Genomic DNA, 12234 nt, shown 5'->3' on the forward strand with positions numbered 1-12234 from the left:
TTAAAATATATACGACTTTTGTAGGTCGTTGAAAAAATTCGTAAAAAATATATACAGGTGTTGAACCTCCGAAATTATTCATTAAAAAATCCAAGCGCCTCGGAAAAATATTCTTTAAAAAATCTTCGCGTTATGTGTGTTGGTATCAAAAAAATATTCTTAAAAAAAACACGCCTTTGTCTTTGTCTTTTTTTTTTTTTTTTTGATTCAATCTTCTATTGGTCCTTAAAAATATTTTTTAAAAAACTCTTCTGTTGGTTCTTAAAAATATTTAAAAAAAAAATTTACGCTTCTGTTGTTTCCTAGAAAATATTCATCGAAATCCTAAATACTGTTAGTTCTTAACTATATTCTGTAAGAAATTCACGCTTCTTACATGTTTTTAAAAATATTCTTTAAAAAATAATTTTATTTTTTCCCTCATCTAAGCGCATTGTAACGTAGGCAGTGCTGCCAACATGTTGTGCATGTCAAACAAAACAGCATTATTTAACGCCGTTGTCTCCGGCAATGCACTGTGTCAGAAGCAATCTGTTGCATGCCCAATCAAATTTAATTCCAATTGGAGCCCCAAACATAACACAATCAATCAAAACAATATAAAATGACCCAAACCGCCCTTTTACCACGTGAATCCGGTGAATATATTGTAAAAAATGCCAAATATATACGAGTTGTGGACAGTGGCATAGAGAAACTGACACAGGAGATTATCAAAGGCATACAGGACAAAGTGATTGATGTCAATAATTTCTCACAACACGATTTGCATCCAAAGCCCACAGATGCACATGCCGTTGAGTGGATATTTGTGGTGGATACATTGAATTTTTGTTTTTGGACACCAAGTAAGTCGGATACAGTATACCCTTCTAATAATTACAGATGGTAATCTTTAATTTCCCTTACAGCCGACTACACCAAATACAAAGTAGATGGTTATACCGGCTACTTTGCTCTGTGTGCTGCCATTAATCGTGCCATGAAAGATGGTCTGGACATAACCAATGCTGAATATTATAGCAAAATCGATTTGGAAACTGTGAAGAAAATCTTCCGTTCAGATGATGGCCAGACAATGGTCCCTCTGCTGGAACAACGTCTGAAATGTTTCCATGAAGTGGGTCAGCGTTTGCTGGAAAAATGGCAGGGCAAATTTGAAAATGTTATACGGGCGGCAAATGGTTCAGCATTGGAACTTTTAAAATTAGTTGTACAAGAATTCCCCTGCTTCCGCGATGAAGCTGATTTTGACGGCAAACGAGTATCGCTGTATAAAAGAGCACAAATCTTAGTTGGTGATGTATGGGCATGTTTCCGTGGTGAAGGTCTTGGAGCATTCCGAGATTTATATCACATTACAATGTTTGCCGATTATAGAGTACCACAGGTTTTGGTACATTTCGGTTCATTGGAATACAACGACGAATTAATGGAGATTTTAAAATCAGATAAAATCTTAGAAAATGGTGATCCAATGGAAGTGGAAATACGTGGTGCCTCCATTCACATTGTGGAAAAAGTTAAAGATCGTGTATTGGAGGAATTGGCGGAGAAGTATCCTGAAATATCTAAGGATCATGTTAATTCCATATTAATTGATCACTTTTTGTGGGACTATCGTCGCCGCTATGCCAAAGAATTAGAATATATACCATTCCATAAAGTATTAAGTGTTTATTATTGAACGATGATAAGTTGAGATATATAAGTGTGCCATGCCATCGTGTTTGACAAGCAAACATATTAATTTGTGATACAAAAAAGAAATAAATGACTACAAAAAGTATATGGGAATTAAACACTGAATTAATTGATAAGAAGCTGAAGCAATATTAAATTCAATATCATCACTCAACTGCAATAGAATAAGCTGCTGAATCAATTACCTAAAACAAACATACAATAAGAAGAAGAAGGATTGTAAGGTAAATTCTTTCTTAATAACTTCCCTTCATATATACTATGTATAGAAATTTCACTAGAGTCCACATGTATTCCCTGATAAACTTTTTATTATGAGATGATATCATGCCATAGGTAAACAAATTGCAAATAAAACTTGTAATCAGAGATAGCCGAATATTTACACAAGTTCCACTTTCAGAGTAGTTGTAGGTAGGTACTACTTTATCTTTACGATCTGATAAAAAAGTGTGTACTTATAAACCTTATTCAAGAGATCATATCTCATTTTTTAAATAGAAAATTTGAAATTACCTCAGTAATCTGGGAAGCTGTTTACAAAGCTGATAATTTATGGAAAAAGAAGAATAATTTGCTAAGGAAAACTAATCAAACATCATGAGCCTGATTTTTGGTACTTGAAAAAATATTCTTTAAAAAATCCAAGCCTGATTTTTTGTACTTGAAAAAATATTCTTTAAAAATCCACGCCTGATTTCTGGTACTTGAAAAAATATTCTTTAAAAAATCCACGCCTGATTTTTGGTACTTGAAAAAATATTCTTTAAAAAATTCACGCCAGATTTTTGGTACTTGAAAAAATTTTTCTTTAAAAAATCCACGCCTGATTTTTGGTACTTGAAAAAATATTCTTTAAAAAATCCACGCCTGATTTTTGGTACTTGAAAAAAATATTCTTTAAAAAATTCACGCCTGATTTTTGGTACTTAAAAAAATATTCTTTAAAAAATCCACGCCTGATTTTTGGTACTTGAAAAAAATATTCTTTAAAAAATCCACGCCTGATTTTTGGTACTTGAAAAAATATTCTTTAAAAATTTACGCCTGGTTTTTGGTACTTGAAAAAATATTCTTTAAAAAATCCACGCCTGTTTGGTGGGGTCCCTTAAAAAATATTCTTTAAAAATTTACGCCTGGTTTTTGGTACTTGAAAAAATATTCTTTAAAAAATCCACGCCTGTTTGGTGGGGTCCCTTAAAAAATATTCTTTAAAAAATCCACGCTTGTTTGGTGGGGTCCCTGAAAAAATATTCTTAAAAAAATCAACGCCTGTTTGGTGGGGTCTCTGAAAAAATATTCTTTAAAAAATCAACGCCTGATTTTTGGTACTTGAAAAAATATTCTTTAGAAAATCCACGCCTGATTTTTGTACTTGAAAAATATTCTTTAAAAAATCCACGACTGATTTTTGGTACTTGAAAAAATATTGTTTAAAAAATCCACGCCTGTTTGGGTCCCTGAAAAAATATTCTTAAAAAAATCTACGCCTTGTTTGGGTTCCTGAAAAAATATTCTTTAAAAAAATCCGCGCCTTATATAGGTCCTCAAAAAATACTTGTTTGGGTGCCTGAAAAAATATTCTTTAAAAAATCCGCGCCTTTTATAGGTACTCAAAAAATACTCTTTGAAACATCCACGACTTGTTTGGGTCCCTGAAAAATATTCTTTAAAAATTCCATGCATTGTTTGGGTCCCAGACATTTCAAAAAATATTCGAAAAAATTTACTGTCCCAAAGCATTTGACATTGCAAAAATTCTTCCAAAATCGCGCGCTTTTTAAAAATCTTGAAAAAAAAATATTAAAAAATGTTCCTCGATTTACTAGCTAAACTATTTCTTCCTTGTGGTCGGTTTTAAAACAACCTACACCCTACCCTATTATTCAAAATAACATGGGTACAGTAACAATTTAAAATAGGGTTTCATACTAAACAACCTCCAAGTTTACTTATTTTCAACATTCAAGAGCATTTTGAATATTTGGAAGCATCTAACCATCGATTTAATTCATGATGTAAATAGCTATTTTAATTAATATCTAAATTGTAACTGAAAGGGTTATACAGATAGTGTTCCGTATGCATTTAGAAAATTTCCTGAGCACTCAAATTTCATTCTATTTCCACAAATAATTCACACTAATAAATATTTCTTCACACATTTTCTTTTTTTCAAAGAATCAAAATTTTGTCAGTTTTTTTTATTCCTTAAAATGGCGTACAAAAGAAGGATACAATCTACTCTTGGAGAGAAACAGGCTTCTTCTTGCCGGCTTGAGCGGCAACACGATCCTTGTAACGTTGATCAGCCTCAGCACGGGACAAGTTGTTCTTGCGGGCGAAACGTTGGTTGGTCAAGAATTTGACATCCATCTGGGAATAAGAAATACAAAATACGAATTAGAAATAAAATGACAACAACAAAGATTTGCATTTAATACTTACACCCAAGGTGGATTCATGGCGTTTACGCATTGGGCGCTTGATGCCATTACGATGGGCTTTTCTGTTTTGATTGTGATTGGTGTGATTCTTTGACTTGGCCATTGTACGCTAAGTGCTGTACGCACACAAAAAAATATTCATCCATATTCCATCATAGACAATCAGCGAACATAAACAAAATTGTCATTACAGCGTATCCAAGCAAAAGTCCCCAGCATAATCCAATGTAATCACCAGCACAAAAGAATAAAAATTAAATAAAAACAATTAGTTTTTGTCACAGACATTTCAAGAAGTCATATTTTGTTGATATTTTCACATTTCTTTAATATTTTTTTACGAATATTTTCATAAAATTTCTATTAAATTTTCTCATTTAGCAACCTACGTTTTTGACGTTTTAGCGGAAAAGAAGGGAGAAATTTTTTTGTTGTTTTCGGCTGTCATTTTTTGTTCGAATTTTCGAAATCATCAGCTGAGGGGATGTGTTTAGTAGACACATGCATAATTGTTGGTGGTTACTGATGTTGCCACATTGCGTGCACATAAAAAAGGAGAAATAGACGTTTTAATTGAATTGTTTTAATATTGTTTATAATGTTAATAATATAATGAAATTGATAAAAAAAATTTTTTTGAGATGAAAGAAAAGATTTTTTTTAGCAAATTACGAGATTGGGTGGACCAAAAAGGTTTATATACTTTCCTTGTGTATCCATACACTTTCTTTGTCTATCCAATCTTGTAATTTGGTAAAAAAAAGTCTTCTTTTCCATCTCAAAAATTTTATTATCAATTTCATCACATTTATTTATTTCACAAGGGATTTTTTTAATGACCAGTTAACACATCCTCCCTATTTCGTAAAAACCTAAAGTTGATTTAGCAGAATCGGTGCCATTATCACGTCATACTGGCTGAATTTGCAAAATCTTACTGTATAAAATGTTTTTAGTAAACTCCAGTAAGTTTGTTGTTGTTGAACTGTCAAACTTGCTCTCTCACTTGACTCTCTTTTACTTGATTTTTTGATTAAAAGACAACATTTGGTAACAATTGTTACCAAATATCGAGCTACTGTTACTAGTAAAAGTATTCGGTTTGGATCATTGGTAGAAGCAGCTATTTTCAAAAAATTGCAAAGTTGCGAATATTTCTCAATATGGCTGGACGAAATAATTTGATAACTTTTATTTTGCGTTCGTTGTGTCAGTTTAAATTACAACGTATTTGAAAGTATTTTTACATTTGAATCACTTCATGGTAGGTCAAGTGGTAAAAATATTTTCGAAGTTGTTAATGAAAAATTATTATCTATATCGGATGTAAAAAAAATCAAATAGCCGGTGTTTGTACAAATGGTGCCAGCAATATGGGGGTAAAAATGATGGGTGGATAGGGCATATGGAAAAAATGGATTTGAGTTTCAAAGTTTACACTGTATTTTACACCAATCTCTCTAATCTAAATTTTTAGCAGAACAACAATGAAAACTGTCGAAAATATTATAAACATAATCCGTCATGCATTAACTCATAGACAATTTGTAGCTTTCCTTATAAAATAAAGGTGCCGTTCACACAGATCTAAAAATACATACCGACGTAAGGTGGTAAAGGTTTTAGAGGTGGTAAAGCCGTGGGGAATGACTTAACCGTTTATTCGTACGACGAATATATGTCAGGAATTTATTAGAAATGGAAGGTATGGACGAGTTTGCGTTGCTCGGGGATGGTGATTTTATTTTAGATTTGGTATTTCTGGCAGACATAACTGGTTTTATAAATGAATTTAACAAATATCTACAAGGAAAGAATAAAAGACTAGATAACATGTGAAAAGGCCTTCGAACGGAGATATTTCTTTGCTGAACATGTTTGTTACTTCGTTTAAATGCGATGTAATGAATTATGGTTTTGATATTCAATCGGAATTCATTATACCCCGAAGCGAAATTGAACCGATTGAGATATTCGATCCAATTGAGTTTTGGAAAATATAAACAGATCTGAATGTGTATCATATTTTGCTTCGACATATACAGTGGCTCCATCGAATAATCGGACAAGTGTTTGTCAGATATAATAATGCTATACATTTCAAAAAAATGTCTAAATGTGTAGTTTTTTTTCGCTTTTAGTTACACATTACTTACTTATATTTCTGAACAATACAAAAAGCAACAACTTTCCTAGTGATAAAAGTAAATTTCGTCAGAAAAACAAAATTAACTCAATTTATTGTGTTCAACGCAAAATCGGACAAAACAAAGTATCAATGTTAAAAGTCCCGTTATTATGCAAATATGAACTTCAAATCTGTATTTTGTTTGTCGTATTCATTTGTAAATTGCATTTAGATCAAGAAAGTGGTAAAACTAAATAAAAATAAATTTAAATGGCTCCAAAAGGGAAAAAATTCAGTGTGGAAATCAGACAATTAATAGATAAATTGAATTATGAAGGTAAAACAGTAAGAGAAATTGCCGTATTGGTTGGAATGAATAAATCTACTGTCCACGACATTATAAAGAGGTTCCGTGATGAGTTCAGATTGACCAATAAAAGCTGAGAAGGTCAATGGAAGATATTGAATGAGCGAGAAGAGCGTTCGATATTAAAAGAAATAAAACAATATCCATTTAAAAGCGGAAAATAACTTAAAATAAATTTAAAAACTCGCACTTGAAAAGTTGTGTGCCTAAATACTATTCGCAATACATTACATAAATATGATTATTATGGAAGAGTTGCAAGAAAAAAAGCATTTATAAGCCTTAAAAATAAAAACAGTAGAATAAAATATGCCAAGGAGTATTTACTAAAATTAGAAGATTTTTGGAAGCAGGTAATTTGATGATAGATCATCTTAAAATACATTTCTATTGATAGTTTCCATTATATTAAGGATCTGTTTACTGACGAAAGCAAATTTAATTCGCACGGATCAGATGGAAAGATGTATGTGTGGCGTAAGCCAAATGCTGAATTTAATCATAAGAATACAAAAGCCACTGTTAAGCACGGATGAGGTTCTGTTATGTTTTGGGTCTGCATGTCGAGTGCGGGAATATACAATTTGCATTTTATTGATGGTAAAATGGACAAATTTGTCTACCTCAACATTTTAAAACAAAATGTAAATCAAAGTGCAGACAAATTGGGTATCGCGAACAACTTTGCCTTTTATCAAGACAACGATCCCAAGCACACATCAGGTGTTGCAAAGCTTTGGTTGATCCATAACTGTCCCAAACTTATACAAACACCTGCACAGAGCCCAGACCTTAACGTAATTGAGCATCTTTGCGAAGAATTAGCTAGAAGAGTGTATGAAAAAAATGTAACTCCTTGGTACAGCTTAAGGAGGCTTTACTGAAATCGTGGAACTCCATAGAGCCGGAGGTATGCCAGAATTTGGTCAAATCAATACCGAAGCGTTTACAGGCCGTTCTGGACAACAAAGAATATGCAACTAAATATTAATTTCTCGATTTTTTGCATTTTTTGACATTGATACTTTGCATTGTCCGATTTTGCGTTGAGCACAATAAATTGAGTTAATTTTCTTTTTCTGGCGAAATTTACTGTTATCACTAGGAAAGTTGTTGTTTTTTGTATTGTTCAGAAATATAAGTAAGTAATGTGTAAATAAAAGCGAAAAAAACTACACATTTAAACAATTTTTTTGAAATGTATAGCATTATTATATCTGACAACCACTTGTCCGATTATTCGATGGAGCCACTGTATGTGTGAGCAGATATTTTCTGACGTCAAATATATATATATATATATATATATATGTTCGAAGCAAAGAAACAAATTAAGCTCTGCACATTTGAGAAGCATCATGGTTATCCGGAACTGCAGAAGTCCTGCTCCCTATTTGCAAAAAAAAACTCTAGTAGTCGATTTTCACCATACTCCCTAGATACAAATTTGTATCATTAAAGAAATTTTGCAATGCAAGAAAAAATGTATGGCGGATGCATTAAAACTTCCCCACCAAGCTCCCAAAGTTTTTGACGAGTCACTGCATGTTTGTGGCTTAGCGTTGTCCTGGTGGAACATTTCGGACCATTTCTGGTCAGTTGTTATCTTCAAACGGTCCAGTTGTTGACAATAGAGATCAGAATTTAGCGTCATATGGAAAACTTCCTTGCCGTTAGTCCTGGTTTGGCCAACGTTTGATTTCTCATCTCCAGTCACCATCCGTTTATGAAATGGGTCTATCTCAATCCAAGGATTCGCGGATTGAATTTCGATCCATTCTGGGGCACTCAAACATCGAGCTTATTTTTGAATACACCTTTGAGTAAATTGTTTAAAACAGTTTATTTTTAGCTCCTGGGCGTTGTTACGACTACCTACATGCCGGTCAAATTCGATCATTTTTCCGATGTTATAGACATTTTCATAATGGATTTCTTTTTCCCAAACTAATATGTTTATTTTTGTCTATAAACAATTGTCACTTGCTTTTTAGTCAAATGATTCCCAATTCAAGATTTAATGTTTTATAACTTTGGTCCAATATTTTACGGTTGTAAAAGTATATAAAAAGGTCTGACTGAAAACTAAAATACTGCTTAAAATCATTTGGTCTGTTCCCATACTGCAAGAATGTACTATTTTTTACTACGTTAACACTTTTCCCTCCCATTTTCGGGGTCAAACATTTTTTGATTTAATTCGAATCTACACTAATTCAATAATGTCTCTACAAAATTTCAAGTGAAAATCTCAAAAGCTCCTTAAGATATAGCCGTTAAGATATAAACGTTAAACACGTTTTTCTCTTTTGCGAATGGCGGGCACGATAACTCAAAAACTAAGAACGCAATCGATTCCAAATTTTTACTCGTTTCTCTGTGAGTGTATAGCTATCGTATGAACTAGGATAAAGCCAATCGGAGAAGATCTTCCTTATTTTTTAACTTGGTTTTTGGTCAAAAATCGTCGATTTCCAAAAATATTTTTTCAAAGGTCCGCCATTTTGTTAGCGAATTCGATAATCCTAGTTCATACGAGAGCCAGACATGTTCTCTTTCTACCACCGTTGGAACTTCTCTTTAATTACACAAAACAATTACAATTTTTTTTTGTAAATTATTTTTCTTCTCTTTTAAATCTTCAAATATATATGTTCAAAGTTACAAACCTTAACAAGCATTGGTATTGATTTACCAGCCCATTGAAAATCTTGAAAAATTAAAATCCCTGCAATACGGGAACAGGCAACTTATTTGACTCGGTTCTAACAAATTTTCGGGTTGCTTTAAAAAGACGATGTATTTTTCTTAAATTCAAATAATTTTTCTTAAATATGCCAGTACTAAAAATTGCCACTATGCAAAAGTATCATTATCTGTCAAGTTGCATCTTACTTCTTAAAATAGTGATTGATGTAAGCACACGTTGTAATACAAATCATACTTTTAATTTTCTAAATAAATAAATGAATCACATATGAAATAATCATATTACTTTCCATATCCAAAAAATTTAAATTTATTAAAATTTCACATTTTATTATATTATTAAATACAAAATTTTACTATATACAATTTTGTAACTAAAATACATTTGTGTTTCCCTTAAAATGGAATTGAGTATTATCAACTAAATAATCTTTTATAATTTACAATGGCTAATTAATTAATTTGCGTTTTATAAACTCAAATACAACGTTTTATTACAATGAAACAATTTTCTTCTATTTCCCCTCTACAAGTTTTGGGGATTTTTACAACGAAATGCAACCCTGCTCGCTTGACCGACATTGACAGCAGGCGAGCTGTGTTCTGTTTACCTAAGAAAACAGTGTTGCATGGCCCTTGTCATTCTACGTTGAAGTTTATTATCGCACGCACGTGGTGGCATTCTTTCAATAGGAAACATCAGTCCGCGTGTTTTTGCTGCCGTGCGTTGCTTCGTTTTTTCCAATTTGTGAAATTTTCTAAATTTTGAATTAAATCTAAATATGGGTAAACCTGGATTCTCACCAAGAGGAGGTGGTGGTGGCCGTGGAGGTTTCGGAGGCGGTGGACGTGGTGGTGGCGGTGGCCGTGGAGGTTTTGGAGGAGGTGGACGTGGTGGTGGCGGCGGTGGCCGTGGAGGTGGTGGTGGCCGTGGAGGTTTCGGCGGACGTGGAGGAGGTGGTGGTGGCCGCGGAGGTGGCGGTCGTGGAGGATTTGGAGGTCGCGGTGGTGGCGGCCGAGGAGGTGGAGCTGGACGTGGCCGTGGAGGCGGTGGTGGTGGCTTCAAAGGTGGCAAAACTGTTGTCATCGAACCCCATCGTCATGAGGGTATCTTCATTGCCCGTGGCAAAGAAGATGCGTTGGTTACACGCAACTTTGTACCTGGTTCCGAAGTCTACGGTGAGAAACGTATCTCCGTCGAAACAAATGGCGAGAAAGTCGAATACAGAGTCTGGAATCCTTTCCGTTCCAAGTTGGCTGCTGCCGTCTTGGGTGGTGTTGACAAAATTCACATGCCTCCTGGCTCTAAGGTATTGTACTTGGGTGCTGCTTCTGGTACAACTGTATCACACGTTTCCGATATTGTCGGCCCCGAGGGTCTTGTATATGCTGTAGAATTCTCACATCGTTCTGGTCGTGATCTGATAAATGTAGCCAAAAAACGTACCAACATCATCCCCATCATTGAAGATGCCCGTCATCCACACAAATACAGAATGCTGGTCGGTATGGTCGATACCATCTTCGCCGATGTAGCCCAACCTGATCAGGGTCGTATTGTTGCCCTGAATGCCCAACATTTCCTTAAGAATGGCGGTCACTTCGTCATCTCCATTAAGGCTTCCTGTATCGATTCCACCGCCCAACCTGAGGCTGTGTTTGCTGCCGAAGTCAAGAAAATGCAGGCGGACAAATTGAAACCACAAGAACAGATTACCTTGGAACCCTATGAACGTGATCACGCCGTTGTGGTCGGTGTATACAGACCGCCAGCAAAGGGTGCCGATTCATAAGCATTTAGATATTTTGAATGTTTTATTTTTTAACTGATAAACAATTTAATTTAGCTTTAAGAGTATTCACCTACCTACAAAACTACCTATATTACCTACCATTTTTTTAATTTTACGTTTTTTTCTTCTACAAAAAAGAAAAGTACAGAAAAATGCAAAAGTTTTTTTATATTTAGAATAATATAAAAAAGAATGATGAGAACTAAGAATTTTAAATAAAAATAACTTGTAGAATCAAGTTGAAAAAAATCGTAAAACAATTTTCTTTGTTCTTTTAATTTGTTGGGTTATGATATTTGTAAAAAACATGTGGAAAGTGATGATTGTTTGTAAACAGAACACATACGCACTGTACCTTGTGTTGATATCGATGGCTGGCCAACATGTGGTTGAGCAATTCATTATTATGAATGGTTGTAAATGGTAGTTATGTATACTACATCATTGACTTTGTTACACGATATATTTTTTGTTGTAAAAGAAATTTCAAATATGTTTCAAATATGTTTACGATTTTTCAAATATGTTTACGATTTTAGATTAACGTTGACAAATTGATATTTATTTACCTTTCATATTTCGTTTATCTTAAAGAACAAATTGTTTGTCGTTTATAAAATATACAAACAATTCAGCATACAAACTGTTACTATGCGAATTTTAAAATAATGATGTATAAACGCATTCTCTCTTTTTGTAAAATGTATGGATGTAAATGTCAGGAAGATGTTATATTCGGTATTATAATTAAAATACATATTGTAATTTTGTATAAAGGTCAATTCCCTGTTAATCGATTATCTTGTAAAGATTGGAAACCTTATGTGGAACGAATTGAAAATATGAAGGCAGCAAATGCTTTATAATTTGCCGATATACAATATATAATTATATATAATAGAATAATAATGGGTACAAAATATCGTATATATAAAATTTGAAACGATTTCATTGTATAATTTCAGTAGACCAAAGATAATTTATTGAAGAAAATTAGTTTTGACTTATCTACCCTTTATTTTGTATTGAAAGAATTCAGTTAATACATTGTAATAACTATATGATACATGTATAAACTTTTATGTG

The 12234-nt window shown here is 33.2% G+C and overlaps 3 protein-coding genes across 3 annotated transcripts; 2 read left to right on the forward strand and 1 right to left on the reverse strand.

The window, feature by feature from the left end:
* Window positions 1-604: 604 nt before the first annotated feature.
* LOC133336774 (queuosine 5'-phosphate N-glycosylase/hydrolase-like) lies at window positions 605-1687 on the forward strand. Its single transcript, XM_061545054.1, has 2 exons — window positions 605-848; window positions 912-1687. The coding sequence occupies exons 1-2, from the start codon at window positions 605-607 to the stop codon at window positions 1685-1687; spliced, it is 1020 nt and encodes a 339-aa protein (XP_061401038.1).
* A 2252-nt stretch (window positions 1688-3939) lies between these two features.
* On the reverse strand, window positions 3940-8184 carry LOC133336775 (large ribosomal subunit protein eL29-like). The gene is made up of 3 exons (XM_061545056.1): window positions 8171-8184; window positions 4153-4265; window positions 3940-4080 (listed from the first exon to the last, which is right to left on the reverse strand). Exons 2-3 carry the CDS (start codon window positions 4252-4254, stop codon window positions 3946-3948), a joined length of 237 nt encoding a protein of 78 aa, XP_061401040.1. The 5' UTR covers window positions 4255-4265; window positions 8171-8184; the 3' UTR covers window positions 3940-3945.
* A 1919-nt stretch (window positions 8185-10103) lies between these two features.
* Window positions 10104-11163, forward strand: LOC133336776 (rRNA 2'-O-methyltransferase fibrillarin-like). The gene has a single exon (XM_061545057.1). It carries the CDS (start codon window positions 10138-10140, stop codon window positions 11146-11148), a length of 1011 nt encoding a protein of 336 aa, XP_061401041.1. The 5' UTR covers window positions 10104-10137; the 3' UTR covers window positions 11149-11163.
* The last annotated feature ends 1071 nt before the right edge of the window (window positions 11164-12234 follow it).

This window comes from Musca vetustissima, unplaced genomic scaffold (genome assembly GCF_032173495.1).
Source record: "Musca vetustissima isolate MV318-11 ecotype Yass unplaced genomic scaffold, APGP_CSIRO_Mvet_v1 utg14081, whole genome shotgun sequence".
Lineage (NCBI taxonomy): Eukaryota > Metazoa > Arthropoda > Insecta > Diptera > Muscidae > Musca > Musca vetustissima.